Below are 17,352 nucleotides of genomic sequence, written 5' to 3'. Positions count from 1 at the left end.
CGTGAATTGTTCGTAATAACAAACGCAGAACACCGTTTCGTGAAAAGTAACAGTTGGTTTACGCCATTACGATCCTTAGCTCTTCGTATGAAAATATCTTTCTGAATGTCATACGAAAACCTGTTCTTTCCATTCGTCAGAGGTTCGATAATACACGTCCTATACATCAATATTCTAGCAAATCCTAAAAACCTTGGAAACCCTGAACACCTCAAATTCTTATTCGCATGAAATTTAAAAAAAAAACCATCCCAAGAAATACTTGCTTTTACGTAAAATCTCCTCAACGAACCTAACCATTAAATATGTGCGTGAGATAGGCGACAAAGAATCAACTGCTAATCCGACGAACCAGCGTTCATCGCCCACAAAACAGGCTTGAAGAGAATATCAATTACCAAGAACGAGCAGCGAGATAATCCAGCAACGTGAAATAATGGTTGAAAGTAGATCAAACGAGAAGAAACACGAGGGGGTGTGTAGCAACAGGTATGTGGCAAGTGGTTAAAACGAGTCTAAGACGAAGCTCTGGCGAGCGCGAAGCGAAGAGAAGAGAAGAGAGAAGAAGGTTCAGGGCAGCCAAGCCTTTGGAGGGTAATTTATTTAAACGACGGCCTATCTGCACGTCTATCGGGTTGCTAGTCTCGCGGTGGTTCGCTGATAAATCTCTTTCTCTCCGTTCGTGGTGTGTCGGTACTCTTTTTTCAGCCGGCTCGGCCGGCAAAACGTAAGGAAGGAGTGTACGCGGAGGGTGACGGGGGTGGTGTATATACTAGGAGAAGAGAAGGCTTGTTAGTAACTTCAGTAAAGTGGCGGGCACAACGGGGCCCGTTTTGTTTCCCGGTTTCGTAGCTGGACCATAGCGATAAGCTTGGGAGAGTTTCGCGCAACGAGCCCGGACGACTATAAGGGACCTTAACGTGCAGGTTCGCGCTCAACAGGATCGCTGAACCACGAATAAATCCGGCTGCCGTATGTCTTCGTGCAGATTAGATCGCCATATCCGCCGTGACTCGATGCGATGCGCTACACCGCTGGATTTTCGATAATAAAACGACAGGATCGCGATCGTTAATCTCGTAAAAGGAAGCAGTTACCGTTAGACCGATGCGTCGAGCGCGTGCATCGCTTCTTTACTATCCGAGCGCCGCGTCTTGTCTTTCTGCTTGTGACACTTTTCACCGCACTTTTCATCGCCACATTCCCGTTCGGCCTACCACAGTCATCGGCTTTTTGCCTTAATTCTAGCGTCGCTACACGTGTTTCGTTGTTTTTCCATCAATTACCGACGCCTCGCTACAAGCTATCGCTTTATACGACGTTTTATTGAATCTCTAAAATTTAAATTACCCAACGTTTTTAGATTCTTGGATACTGTCGAGGGTGTTCTTTTAATTTCACTATGTTTGTAAGCTAAATATAGTTTACACTATACCATTGTCTGAACACGGCTGTGAGAAAAATGATCGAACGAGTGGCAAATGATCATTTATAGCTGTTTTTACGAAATGTACAGTTAAAGTAATTAAATACGATATATCGAATGTCGTTTTACGTTCAGTAATAAATATTTAAAAGGATGTACATGTAGCTGAGATGATTCTAAACGTATACGTATCGATCTCTTACTAAAAGCTGTGTAATTTATTAATTAAAACTTATCCTAGCTATTACGATTATTGTTTGATACATTAGAAGAGAATCTTGGCGTAACTTAGTCGCACGTCTTGAATAGCGGATACTGACGTTGTTCGTGTATCACTATGATCAAGAGTCGTAACCATATTCGTGACAACTATCCCTTTATCGTGATTCGGGTGTGTATTCGTGGCATTGGCAAAGATACGCGTCACTTCGTCTCTAAACACGGAGACATCGTGTCTTTGTCCAGAATAGACGCGCGTGTACATCTCCGCGTGCATGTTGCGAGTGGACTTTGAGCGTGCAAGAAGATTTGCCACGATGGAGTACGTTCCTTAAAGCCAAGGCATCTCTGCTCGCCACATGACAAAAAAGCTTTCAAATCTATCGCTGATTTATGAAATAAGTCGGATACAAGAATGAATAAAAATTAACTGTATCATAGAACCTTATTATGAAATACCGTGAACTTTTAATTAGATTCTCAGTTCGTTTCTTGTTAAGTAATTTATGTTACAAAGAGAAAACGTAAAAGTCTGGAGAAACATTGATAGCTTTGAACTTTTTGAAATTGGCGTACGTAAAAGCAGTTTAAATATTTAACATTTTGAGTAAGAAACTCGATAACAGGTACAGAGATCACGCTTATTGTTAAATCATCAATCAATGTATAACGATGGTTCGATTTTGCTTCACAGCTTCCTCGAAATTTCATTTCTTTTTTCAATTATATGAAATACATATATAAAAGAAATAAATGAAATATATAAAAATCTCGTTTTATTTTTTAAATAAAGCTATCGTAAGATGCAGCAAGAGAATAAAATGATCGGTTACGGAAAGTTCTTAATCTAGCACTTTGGTGTTAGGTGAAATATACTCGATGACAGGAATGTGTTAGTTGCTATCTGTTCTACAATTCCACAGAAACCACAGTGTTCGGACGAAAGTGGTCGTGCTGTTTCCCGTGCCATTTAAACAGCTAAGCCGATGCTAAAGTTAGAAATTTAAAGGCTTGTGCTTGCTAGATGCACGTAATGAGCGTGCAGCTTTGAGTTTGTTACAAGAGTGTCTTGAACTTAACGTTAAAGTTCATGCACCGCGCGACTAAAGCTGTGAGAAAGTTACCCCGGGTCCCCTTCTAATAAACGTAACTTATAATTTTTCGATCTTATCCCACTGTGACCTGAATGCTTCCCGGGACTTAATTTATATTCCCTTAGATATCTAAGTGCTGTATCAGCGCGGTTTCTATCATGTAGAAAAAAAAGATGATAAAATACCTGCACTTCTTAGCATCCTAATGTTAAATATTTTACACTAATAAATTACACCGCTATCTATCCTTAGACACTTTATCTCGTAACATGCTTAATGTTGTCGTCATCAGTGCTATGAAAGTTAAATAGCGTAATAGTAACGATGCGATGTAGTACCTACGTACGTGCAAGTAATGAATGCACCATTAATGATAATTATAAGTTTCAAGTTTAAAAAGATCCCAACCGATGATAAGATAAAAATTGAACTACATAAGAACTAGGGAAGAATGTAATTTTTAAGTAACTTCCAGTATACCTTTTGTGTCCTGAGTTCTCTACGATAGGATCTAATCGATACATGAAAATTGCATGAAAAGAAGATAAATTAATTTATATCGGTTTTCTGATTTTCACGTTATTTAACGTGCAAAACAAAGTACGTTAGTGCCTGATAGATGAACATGACGTATAATATTGGATAACTAATACTGTGATAACCGGTAGTTTTGAAATAAACAGGAAGATAAGAGAAACAAATATTTTGTCTCTAGATCAAATAAAAGAATAGCTTAAAAGATATGGAATTAATAAAACTTTTAAATAAATTTACTATAGAGAGAGAAAAATGTTTTTCATTGCGACTTATTCTGATAAATAAAATTGCGTTAACTATTTATCTATATATTTAAATCAACATTGTAACTGAAATTTACAACTTTAGAAATTTTTCATTTCTAAATACCTATACGTACATGAAATACACAAATTACAAATACTGGTGCGTAAAATTTTACATAAATGAAAAATAAATATGCCGATTGATTAAAATGTACGTGATAATAAAATAATCGTCGTATCGTATTATATCGTGTGCAATACCTAAAATATCGATTCACTTGTCATTGAATAATATCGTATCATCCGTTAGCCTACGAGTTGATAATTTAATAGTTTACACGTTAAAAGCAATATTAACTGAAATTAATGAAATTTCATCCAAAAACAACGAATAATAAACAATCTTCGTATTGCAACCTTCGTGGGTCATTGTACGAAACCAAGATAAAGTTGTTTCAGATTGTTTCGACGAGCTGTTGATAACATAAACATAATGCATAACTGATGAATAAGCAACATTACTTTACGCAACGAACATTAAAATAAACACTTTGCAGACATTTATTGACCTCCAATATCACATCGTATTTTATTATTATCGGGTGTAGAAATAAAAATATTTATTGCTGAAACATTCGCTATATTCCGTACGATTGACTATCATCAAGCTCGCTGTAAGTTCGTGTAAACACGTTTTGACAAAGGCGTTTGCGTTTACGCACAGCCATAAACCTGCGTATTCTAATGCGTTTGGTCGTGAAACATCTGCGACACGCATATTACGTATACGTGCGTTTACGAGTTTACGGTACTATTGGCAATTGTAATAAAACGCCCAAACGCATTTGTAGAATCTACAAAGTTTCGCAATACTTCCGGCTTACACAGCGTCAAACCAAACTCCTTCAGTTTCTCCATATCGACTTATTTCTTTAACAAGAATTTAATAAAAATTTAGTAAAAAAATTCTTATCGCGACCAAAATGATCGAAGAATCTAACGTATCTCGTGGTTGTAAAAAAAATTATGAACCTTTTTTCAGTCGCGCATACTATCGTAATTATTTATTAAATGATCTATAACTTCTAGTCACACATATTGGCGTGAAAAGACATTTCTAATAAAACTTCTCAATGTTTAACGATACTTAAATTTTATTTAGTTTTACTATAGGTCTCAACGTATAAATGTTTCTTTATGCGAAATATTAAAAAGTATTGAAATAGAATTTGAATATTAATATTTTAATATTTGTTTGATATTTTGCATAGATAAAAATTTACATAGCGGAACCTATATTGAAACAAACAAGGACTGAGATTCTATGTAATAACATTTCCTATAATAATAATTGAGTACAAAATTTCTATAGAAATAATTGTATAATGCAAGTAAAAATAACCTCGGCGATCCCCCAGGAAACACTTTGCGTTCCCCTTGGGGTCGCGACCCATAGATTGGGAATCTCTTGCTTATAGCATGGCGTGTATGCTATTTTTCTTCGATCATAATAGAATCGGTAAATAAAAATTTCAATTTCGATTCGATTAAACGATTTGAAAAAGAAACACGTTTACAAAATTCATATTCTAATTTCAACTTGATTCGATACCATAATTTTATGATTTAAGAAAACAAACTTATTAATTGTAATTAAAGTTCGTAAGGGTGAGAATACAAATAGAACGTTATCCAAGACAAATGAAACCTGTTAATTTGTCAAAAGTAAAAACTATATTAATTTCCTTGACGTATCACAGCAACCGATGACAAATTAACCACCGACGAGATATTTGTCTTAGATAAGCATCAGGGTGTCGGCTGTACGCAAAATGAAACATTACTTCTAGTATGCAAATGAAGAAGACCGCAAATATTGAACACTTTTTCACGTCGAGAAGCGACATCTTAACAACCTACTGATAATTCATAAGAAGAAAAAACACGTGTAACGAACACACAAAAGGCACGAAATACGTCGGTAGAAAATTCTCAAAGAAGAAACCGGTAACTTTATTCCGCCCAAAAATGCACGATTGCACCTTCGAACGAAATAATTAAATGGTATAATATAAGAAAAAAAAGAAAAAAGAAAAAAAAATCGTGAACCACATTCGAACATGGAAGTAAAAGAACTACAGTCCGCGTTCGTTCCTCGTCGTTTCATTACGTAAAAGAAACGAGTCGTCCTGTTTGATGACCGGTAGGAATGAAAGGAGAAAAATACGACCGGTGCATCAGAATGCACGGTTATCCAAAAAATTTGTATTCATAAGTACGCAAGGACGATGAAGCAATCGCGTGGCCAGAAGTTTCGTGAGGCACCATCGCGACAAGAAGATGTCCGATTTATTTGTGTGACATTGCCGTCTTCTCGACAGACCATTGTTTTTTACGCGAATCATATGAAATTATTAATATCCATTAATATCCAATCAAACGACCCGACAAGGTTATCGCCGCGGCTTTTCAATATTAAATTGCCTTAAGAAGGAGAATGTCACGTGTGTCAATTCGCTAAGGGTCAATAATCCGTCCTTGCATTGTAAATTATAATATATGACGGATACAAGTAAAAATGTACGACAGCACACATCGTATATATTTGTAATAAAATACGTGCATTATATGACGGTATGAAAGCTTTTATCTTCAGGCAAAAAGAGGTGTATAAATTATTTATAAAATTATTTAAGAGAATAACAATAATTTCTACTTTCTATTTGGAATATTTATAATAGTTTCGGAATTTTTGTTACTTGTTTCTTGTATTATTATTTAGTATTATTATATACACAATAGTTTTTGATAGTATGTGCAAATTTCTATAGAATTATTTAAAGGAGTAAAAGTAATTTCTATTTTATATTGAAGAAATGCGTAACAATCTCAAAATTGTTGAATAATTATCAATTTTCTGTATTATTTCAATAATTTTTAATAATAATAATTCTAGAATCTTAATTAACATATATAATTGAGAAAATAAGGATGGAAACTTGCTTCATCAACGCAATTACGTTGCATATTTTATTAATCAAATTTATCATTTCTGTCCTTTCCATTCTAATAGAAAATTCAGAAATTCTAAATTTTGTGTAAGAATGCTAATAACACAACTATTATTAGAAAAGCTAGTATACCGTATGTATATATACGAAGTGTTCAATAATGCTATTTCGAGTGAAGAAGGGTCAATTATCAGAGTTATCGGTATTACTTGCATTTGCATGGCAATAAAGCTACACCCTATCTCGAACAAAGTGCTACGCTGGAAGAAAAGAAGAATTCGTTCATTCATTGTCAGCTGTCGAAGAACACGATGACTAACTGCCACATGGAAAATTCTATGAATACGTCAATGCATTGTTGTCAGAGAAATGCGGAATTACTCAAAATGTTATTCATCCTAAGATGCATTTTAAACACCGATTATATAACTAGTTATTGTTTTAAGATAATTGTACATTGATTAAGATAATTGTTTACAAACTGACAACTAGATATTGTATATTTTGATAAGGAACTACTTCTAGAGTTCTAAACTGGCATGTTATTGTAATAAATAATTATTAATTGAGGATTTATTTTATTATTAATTAATAATTTAGATATTTTTATTGACAATTTTGTTGATAAAGTTGAATGGTATTCTGAAAGCAGATTGATCTTATTGTTCAAACTGTAACTGTATGGTATACTTGCGTCAATACGCAACACAACTTATCTTTGCAATAGAATATTGTATTCTGTAATATAGAATATTTCATTGCTGTGGATATCGTATTTTTATAGATTCTGCTATATATTCCACAGATTATAAACAATTATAGTTATTTACACGAAATTTATTTAATATATTATTATAACTACTTCTTATTGTTATTTTGCATATAAATGAAAGCAATGTGAATCCAATGACTTCCAAAAAGAATCATAGAAAATTTTCACGATCCTTCCAAATTCAAAATTTGGAATATCTAAAATTTCGACATATTTGTAACGTCTATATTACCTCCCCGAATTAAATCTAGAATAAGTCAATCTAAATTATCCAAGTTTCGATGTGTCCCAGGACGAAGCATTGCAACAAGCATTCTAATTCAAATCTAGTCTAAAATAGTTTAAAATAGTCAAAATAAAAATTGCTCAAAGCTTTCCCAGAAAGGTTCGTAGAAAATTTCTCGATTTTTGATAATTCCAAGGTATTTCTCAATAGAGTTTTATTTAATCTGCTTCATTCCTAACCAAAATTAAATCTCGAATAAATCAATGTATAAATTACTAAAATTTTGTCGCGTGCCAAGACCAACCATTGCAATAAATAGATCTAACTCGGACCTAGCCTAAAATAGACAAGATGCAAACTGCATAAGCGTCGTAACGCCCTTCTAAAACAAATTCATAGATAATTTCTCAATCTTTGATAATTCGAAAGTCGTGTCCTTCCAAGGAACGAAAAATAATTCTCGATGAAATTCCATCCAACATCCTCTATTCCTCTATCGGAATCGATAAATCAGTGTACTCTAATAATCGAACCTAACGCGAATCTAACTGAAATAAGTCAGCTCGTCGATAGAAATGATCTGAATTTGATTACGTACCAGAGTGAAGCGTGGTAAGAAGCGAAATTTCAACTGATCGACGCGGAGACCGTGCGAATCGCGCGGTTCAGAGAAGCAGATACTGCGCGGTAAGACGCTGTTCGCGTACATCTTCTATACATAGATACGTTATTGCGTCGTCGTCGTCGTCGTCGTCGTCGTCGTCGTCGAAATGATGAGGTTCAGTCCGATGCAGTCGACCGCCGATCGGCACTGCAACCGAATACAGCAACTCTCGTTCACGATATTTTCGGTGTCAAGGTGTACCAGAAGCCGTGCTGCTATCATCAACCTGGCCTTCGTTTTGCGGTGAAACGTTAATTCATTCATAGCACGCACCGCAAGGGCAATAACCTGGCCAACCATAATTACCGTCGAAAAATCAGTTCTCGGTCAATTACTCATACCGATCGTTACGCCTAAATAGCTTGTTACGATACGCGGGTCGTTCAAACAGATTCGATCGATTTGATTAAATCAACAGGAAAGGAACAAGCAATTTAAATGGGAAGCGGATTAGTAGACAATTTCTTGATTTATTTGTAAATTTTGGAGTGTATTTCGAGTAAAACTGAGTATGAAATATATACGTAAGGGTAGGTACCGTGTTAAATGCTTTTTTGTCTTTCGTACAAAATTAGAATTATAATATTTTCTGAATTAATAAGTTCCCAATGTAGGTCTCTTTATAGCTGTTTCTTTTGTAGAGAATAAAGATTAGAGGAAGATCATAGGAAGAGATTTATAGTTCTATCTAAGGAAAGAGAGATGACTTTAAAATCATTGGAACGTGTCTACTTCAGAAGTGAACACATAAAGCAAGACTATTTAATTTTATCTAATAAGATCCCTTTCCAATCGTTTTATTTCCATCGTTTCGAAGCTATAACTGGGAACATTAGATATATACGAGGCTCGTAAGAAAAGCGTAATGAGCCTATTTTAATCTTCCGATTTTAATGTCGTTATTATTAATTGACAGCAGGTTGGAAAGTAGAACAACCTGTTGGACTCAAAGACTATAAAATACTAAGCATTAAGTTCAGGAAGCTGCTTAAAAAAGAAAATAATCAAAAGCGTTTCAAATTAACCATCTTTAATACGCGGCTAAGCACGTTATAGTTAATTGGAATTGAAACAATATGACAAAAATACATCATCTGTATTAAAATATGTAATTAATGGCTCAATAAGAGTAAACATTAAATTACCGAATTCATTTACATGTTTTTAATAAGTACAATAATAGAGAAACTGATATTAGTCGTTTTAATTGCTTTGGTAGTTCGAATATCGACGACTATGAATATATTCTCGACATATTCGAGAAACAGAGAGTCCAAAATACATAGTTGATCCAAAAACTAAACAGAGAACAGTTTTAGTAATACAAAATTCTTTGAAATCATATCAAATTTTAATATACTATATTTAGTACAATGGTGAGAAACGTAATTTATTATTCTACCGCGGTCGCCGTATGTAAATTAGTTTAGTTTAATTTATTAAATTACACTAACGCGCTATTGATAGAACAAACGAATGTTTAAAATCTCGTTAAATTTTTCTCTCTTCGCGCATTTAATCGATTGTTTTAACTAATCATAACGTAATCCTATTAAATCTCTAAATGCCGATGCGTAATTGATTTTCAGACATTTGTTCTTCGTATTTTGCATATATCAAAGATCGAATATACTAATTAAACTGTACGCGATGTTAAAATCACCGTCGCGTCACGTCGCGGAGAGAAAATGCTGAAAGTCATACGCGATACGATACGGGGAGCAAACTAAATATAAATGTGCTCGTTATTAGATATGGGTGTTTAATTTCAGAACAAATAAATTTATCTACTATACTACGTATCTTTTTCGATATACCGAGATAAACCGATGAATGCCAATGTAAATGAGAGAAACGTGGCGCTTCACGATAATATCTGCCAATATTATTATAACGAGCATTTCACTTTTACAATTTTCATTTAAAGAGACACCTTGCAGTCTATTAAACGTAAAATATCGCGATACTAAAATCCCGGATCAAAACACGACTTACGTGTCTTTGGATAAATTGTTGGTATTTAAGGCGAAAGATTAAATTGATTAATTTAATTAAAAAACAAAAGAGCTATTCACCATAGAGTGGCCATTCATTTGTTCTGTCGGTGTTTTCGACTCGAAAGTCGTCGATACTTCTTCCGTATGCGTCATAATCATGCTCCTTGTTTAAATCGTATTGAATCAGATCGAAGTCACCTCGTTATACTTCAATGAAGATTCTTCCAGCGCTTTCCAGTCGGTTTCGTGCATCTTTGTCCTCACATTTTCGAAAAACAACCTTTCGTTTCTTAAATATATTCGATGTTGTCGAAAAAGGTAGGATTATTTATTTTGCACGGCGCCAATTAATAATTGTTTTCCAGTCGAATCGATCTATATCTCGAGTTAATCAGAAAACAGCAAACAGTCAATCAGTAATAAATAACACTGCTCTGGTATCGTCAAGAAAATGCACTTTTTGTTCCCTATTGGTGATATAGATTGTAGCCTGTTTATCGTCTTTGCCAATACAGCCGACAAAGTTCAGTTTCAGAAACGTGTAAAAATCACAATTCCGTTCATTTCGTTCGCAGTCCGTCAAAATATACGACCTATACGTCGCACACTGACTTTTCTAACGTTGAGAAATATTTTTGTCTAGTCTTAACCCCTTGGCTTCTTCGAATTTCGTAATTTTTTTCAATAAACGTCTCTTTAGAAAAATTCTTAAAAAATCGATATCTTTCTTCGATGCACGATTTTATTTTATTTTCCAGCTGCTTTCTGCATACGTACGTATTTTAAATTATATCGTACGTATTTCCTTGAAGCACAAATATTAATAGAGAGCGACAAGATTTTAAGTTACGGCGTTCTTCTCCCTAAGTCAGAGAGGAAATGATTTTTCAAACTCTTTCTAAAGTTTCTTCACCACCACAGATAACAAAAGGACAAACATAAAATCCCATCAAACGCAAAATCGTCGTACAATTTTAAACATCTTCGGCCTATTAATTTGCTGTCCGTTAATTCACAGAAACTGTGCCCTCCGTCCCGATAAAAGTAACAATAACAAAAACTCAATAAAAATTTCACTCGACCTCGTCTCTTCCTCTTCGCATTCTCGACGACCGAACGTCTCTCGATATTTCTCCTTGAAAATGCGATATTTCGATGCTTCGATCCAATGCTCCACTGTCGACGAGAAAATCTCTGCTGTCTCTTCCTTCTTTAAGATGCTGTACGACTGTAAATCACGAATTTTCTGCTAAATTCAAGGCACAACATGGAAGAAAAGTTCGCGAAGAGTATCCCTCCTTAACGGGACCACCATGATTCGTTTCTCGTGACGGATAAAAGGCTTTGTAGTTCTTAGGAAATCGCAAGTTTTGACGGTGCAATTTGTTCGACTGTTAACGAGACACTTGGCCCGATCTATCTATGGCATGCGGCTGAATGAACGTGCAGTCGAGTTACGATTTTTCGGAAAACGAAGGTGCAGCAGAGCAAAGACAGAAAAGGAGCCGGCACGACCGGCCGGCTTACACACACTGACTTCTGACTGGTCGAGCTAGTAGGTGACTCCAGGGACCCCTTCCATAACGCATAGCAACTGCTCGTAAGACGACTGATAAGTTCTTGCATTCTGCTAGAATCGACAGATCGTCCTGACGGCTGCCGCGATCCAATCCGCAGGATTTCCTCGAGTAGCTAAGTATGCGATTTGTTTTTCGAGGAAAACTCAACGTCAGAAGAGAAACGTCAACGAGTAGATTTTTTACGCGTGGCGCCACGACTTTCCGTAGAAAGTTGATCGAAGAAAAAAGAAGGGCTCGTGCGAACGAACATCGACTTTCCGATGTCATACGATCAATCTTGCTTTGGCGAATTGATTTATTTGTTGTATAGAATGATGACAGAGGAAGGACACGATTGGTACATTTTTCTTGATTTTCTAATTTTGTGTACGAAGAATGGTACTTTAATACGATGTAGCTGGGAAGCTGTTAAGTCCAAAGATGTAAGATTGAAAATAATTCTTGAATTTTAATATCTAATATTATCGTAGGCAATAGTTTTAAAATTATGAAAACGGAAAACACGATCTCTTCTGTGAAAAATAGAAACTACGACTAATGTTCTTCTCCTATAGTTTTCATATAGATGGGGAATTTTTCTAGGAAAAATTATTTAATTAAAAATTAAAAAATATTATTTGTAGGAAAATATATATAATAGTAATAATACAACGATAGAAGTAATATCCAGAGCAGAGTACTTGGTATAATATGTTATGGTTGAAACAAATTTTTCCTTATAATTGTGTTCATAATTTGCATAAATATTCGCAGTATACTCATTTGTTTCTCTGTATGGATTCGTAAAAGTATCGTCTTAATTGAAAATTTCAGGTGAGATATATTTGTAGGTTTAAAAAATTACAGGATGATCGTGAACTTAAATTTCAGTGCAAATCATATCGTGTTAATGAAGAACTTGTTAATTGACGATGATTAACTGATGCATATCACACGGAATACTACCAACATACGTACACATAAATTACGAGACGCTTCTTATTTGTATATCTAAGATAGAGATAAACGGACTTTGCAATTATAAAATTAAATTGACACTTGTCAATTACGTATAAGGAAAAATAAGTTATATCACATTTCAATGATAAATAAATAATAACTAGATAGACACTACTCTCGAAACTATCTGGCGACTTATGAACGAGAGTGTAAATATTTGCATGTACGATAATACGATATACGATAATTATAAGTGATATCTTAATTACATCATGAATGATGATATTTCCAATATTTGTTTCAGTATTATGATATGTTTTATGTTATTTTTCGTGTCCTCTTTTATTTTTTTAGTTTTGTAAACTTTCTGCTGGACTATTTTGTACATTGAATATTATATTTGGATTTTGATTTTGAGTTTCGAAAAGATAATCGTACCTTACGAAGAGTTTTCGTCTTTTCAAAATAATTACTACAAAGAAATGGGATCAAACTTAATCTGCACAACTTTCGACAAAATTGATAACACTGAAACATTAATAAAAATTAATAACATTGCCTTCACTTTGATCGATGGCTTCCTTAGATATGATATGGCTATCGTGAATAAGCAACGTAATACTAGTTCGTTGAATGAAGTACTCGTTCGTTAATTGCGAATCAGTCTCTTATCTGTATATCGCAACCAAGCAATTAGTAACAGAAAGTTAAAAAAAAAATCTACATAGTAGCACTCCACTTTCGACCAAATTTATTAAAAAATTTATAACCGTTATGTGGATAAATAATTGCATTGAAAAATGTTTTAAGCTATTAATGACGTCAATATTGAATGTAAAGCACAGATTACACGAATTACGTACTTTCTACTGACGTTAAAATTGCGGCAGCAATTTTTTCGATTATCTTTCACGCGACATGATTATGTAAATGATGAACTCCCTCGATACTAATTTGTTACAAAACGCCTGGTTTCGCGTACTACTTGTTGCCGCGCTCGTGAAAACCAATTGCAAGCGAAGTAAAATAAACGTTCGTCATCAAAGAGGGAACACCCGTAAGGTTCATTCATACTCTTCGAGCGCAGGTTTCTATATTTAACCATTCCCATAAGTTTCTGATAAATTCTCAACAGTGGCGATACGTGCTGAAACGTGACTTTCACCATGAGTTGTAGTTCTCAGTTACCAGACTATTGTTTGTTATTCGTCGCCTTGTCTGAATTGCTAATGAAGCAACTAAAATGCCCAACCTAGAAATTTTCCATATGCAAATCGTACCACAATTTTACTAATTACTTATGTGTGGTGTGCGAATATTTATGCAAATTCGTGCTTTTATGAATTAATTTAAAGAATCGAACCTAGACAAAAGTTCGTTTTACTTAGCCAAATATCGAATGTTACGAAATACGCTTCCCAAAAGTACATAAAAATCCGCTATCCACTTACGCGTTTTATATTTTATTTATATTTATAGCAATGTGAAAGTAAACGATGGAACTTTAATATGAGAATGTTAATGCGTGAATCATTCTAATTACAAGACATAAAAATAATTAATATGCAAATTGAAACGTGTCGTATTGGCATTGTCATCTAGAGGATAGTATAAAAGGATAGCATAATCTGGAATCGAAGATACTCGATATCCGAAAGTTATGTTCATCGGATTGCGAATAATTATACAGAATGCGTCATACAACACGTTGCAATTAAAGTTACGAGACTTAAAATTCTTGAAAGTGAGATTATATTGGATAATATCCAAATACAGGCACGATCAGATACATGTAAAACGGAAGAAGATATAAAACAAATTAAATATTTTATTACTAAAAAAATAGAATTGAAATTCCAAGATTACGCTTACGATATCGATTCTATTGAATCGAAAGAACAAGATCAAAAATTAAAATGATTGTTTCATACACACGAATCGAAACGCTGATTGTGTATTTGAGAAATTCGTGTTATTAATTTGGAACTACGAACTTTTACTTCCGTTTATTTTGTTACATGTATAAAAAGAAATTAGTATTTAACAGCTACGAGTATATGAAAATTTTCCTAAAAGCGATTTAAATGATAGGATGTTTAATTCGAGAGAATCACCAACAGAGATGAACTTTAATGGTATAATCTGTATCTATACATTCTTAATCCAGATCTTAAGCAGATCTTAAACCTCAATATGCACTTGTTCTAGTGACCGCTTCCATATTTGTTCCACTAAGACTGTCAGTTAATTGGTAGGTACGTCTACGTAATGTTCAAAGAAAGACACCTTTCTGTTCAGCGTGCTCCCGATTTTCTTAGTAGATCAGACTCAAGAAAAGACGTGCTGCCTCTCATAGTTATAAAATCGCTCAAATATTCTCAATTTTTATTTGTATCTGTACGTTTAAGGCGGCTATTCGTGCTGTATATTAATTGTTCATTAAGTACGTGTTTATAACGAGTACCTAGTATCTCGTAACTTTTGTATACATTTTCAGATTGGTTTGAAATTTTATCAATATAATCGTGATAGTCGTGAGTCTCGTTAGAATTTTTACAAAATTTTAAAATACATAACGTAACAAGCTTCCTATGCTAACTGTTTAGATACTTTCATCGATACTTTTCACCGCTGTAATTGAAGTCACACAAGACGATACGATAATTATTCAAATTTTGCTACTAATTCGTATCTAAAATGGAGTACTTAAATATAACACAGTTGGGAAATGAGAAACAAGCTCCTGGGTTTTCTAGTTATAAATAATAAATTACAACTCTTTCGAAGATTGGTGAAAACTCCACGAAGCTTTGTGAAAAACCCACAGTCCCAATTAATGTCGTGACAATCGACGTTTTTGAAACATTTACAGAGTGAGCGAGACATGTTCAAAAAGAAATAGAATTTCGTTTAATATATGCGAAAGTAATCGGATGCTTGTTTGTCGAACAACCTGTATTCAGTGTAATCATAAGTTTAACACTCGTTGTATGCGCTTAAAATGATCATTCACGTTGTACGCTAAACTTTCATTAAACATATATTTACAATGGATATCTTATAATTTCCACAAACATTTTCAGATTGCTTTTAAATTTGACCAATATAGCAATGTCAACGGTGTCTCGTCACTATGCTAATGAAATTTCGAAATGTTTTATGTAACGCGTGCGATGTGGACGCAAAAGTTTTCTATAGGAAGTGTGCAAAATACTTTCGTGGGTATATTTATTATCGGTTAGGAAACCGAGCAATATTTTTCAATGGCACCGAGAGGATAAACCCGAACGAAATCAGGACGAAGTGTGTGTACCTCGTAAACTGGTACGTTATGGTGCAGCTGGCAACAAAAAAAAAAAAAAGAGAAAAAAGAAAAAGAAAGGAAATCAGCCCGGCCATTTGATGCGTCGTCGGCCAGTCGTAAATCAACCAAGGATGCAATATTATTAAATTATGCGCGCACTCAATTCCTGCTATTAAAGAATGGAACTCCTATCGATCTTATCGGCCGATTTCATCGATCTTATCGCGACAGTACGAAACGCCTACGCGTTTGTAATCGCGACTTAACTGTACGCGACCTACGCCAACACGGTCACTGCGGTACCTAGGCAACCTCGTTTTTCAGCCGGGATAAAGAGAGAAAGCATCAGGCTCGACTCGAGCTGCAAATAATGAAATGAGGCGTAAATGCGGCCTCCAGAATGACTGCCTCCCGGGTTCGCCGCGTACATCCACCTAAAGGACCGTGAGAGAGATTCATCGATGTCTCCGAGACACGACGAGCGCGACGCCTGAGTGTTACGAGACTGTCGGATCAGATTGAATCTTCTAATAGGGAAGAAGATGTCAACTTGATAGAAGATAGAGATATATGCGCGTCTGTGCGAAAGTCTCGAATCATCTACGCCGATGATCTTGCGATGATCAGATACGACGATTAAGGGTACTTTTCAGAAATGTTTCTATAGACAGCGCTATATGAAAGACGATATTTAATCGTATCATTAAACAACGATGTATTTGATAGCGATAAATATTCGAGTGGAATTCTTCTATTTACCATGCGACAGATAAGCGATTTGCATTTGCATCTTCGTATTTACAAATGCGTAAGAATTGTTTGGAAATGTGGATAATATCAAGCAAGCATTGTTTTACAGCGATGTTATTATCTTCGAAACAATAGGCGGATGATAAGAAAGTATTATCATCTTGTTCGTATCTGTAATATATCTTGCATCTGAAGAGTATTTATGTCACTAGGTCCTCATAATCGATGTTGTTTCGTATTATATCCTGCGATATAGGTGTTTGTTACTTTGACATATTATACATCATACGATGTATACAACTGTATTGCATTCTTTAAAGAGCGCACTATAAAGCGAGAAAGTGTCACTTTCTTTCGGGAACAAATGGAACCTTCGATATAGAAAATATTTTAGGACTTTCAAATTATTTTATTATATTCATATAATACCCGTATACAAGACTGTTAAAATATCGTATTAATATTTATCGAAAAACTTTCTATTCTACATGTATCTAGAAATTCTCTAATTCATATTCGATCCATGAAATAAACTATTACTGCTTTCATAGAGTAATTTGACGTATTGTCATAATTTAAGGTAATAAT

The 17,352-nt window shown here is 34.5% G+C and overlaps 1 protein-coding gene across 4 annotated transcripts in view; it reads right to left on the bottom strand.

Moving 5' to 3' along the window:
- Gbs-76a (Glycogen binding subunit 76A) overlaps positions 1-17,352 on the bottom strand; it is a 95,578-nt gene that overhangs the window by 49,137 nt on the left and 29,089 nt on the right. Inside the window, exon 1 of one of the 4 annotated variants that reach the window (XM_072022526.1) lies at positions 10,270-10,963. The exons of 2 other annotated variants lie outside the window; for them this stretch is intronic. In XM_072022526.1, the coding sequence (XP_071878627.1) occupies positions 10,270-10,350 (81 nt within the window). In that variant the 5' untranslated portion in view covers positions 10,351-10,963. Of the gene's footprint in view, positions 1-8,128; positions 8,332-10,269; positions 10,964-17,352 lie in introns of those variants that run through there. One more of the 4 variants, XM_072022525.1, reaches the window with a different exon arrangement.

This window comes from Bombus fervidus, chromosome 2, assembly GCF_041682495.2.
Source record: "Bombus fervidus isolate BK054 chromosome 2, iyBomFerv1, whole genome shotgun sequence".
Lineage (NCBI taxonomy): Eukaryota > Metazoa > Arthropoda > Insecta > Hymenoptera > Apidae > Bombus > Bombus fervidus.
The sequence above is the reverse complement of the archived record's forward strand: the minus strand, read 5'-3'. Positions and strand labels throughout refer to the sequence as shown.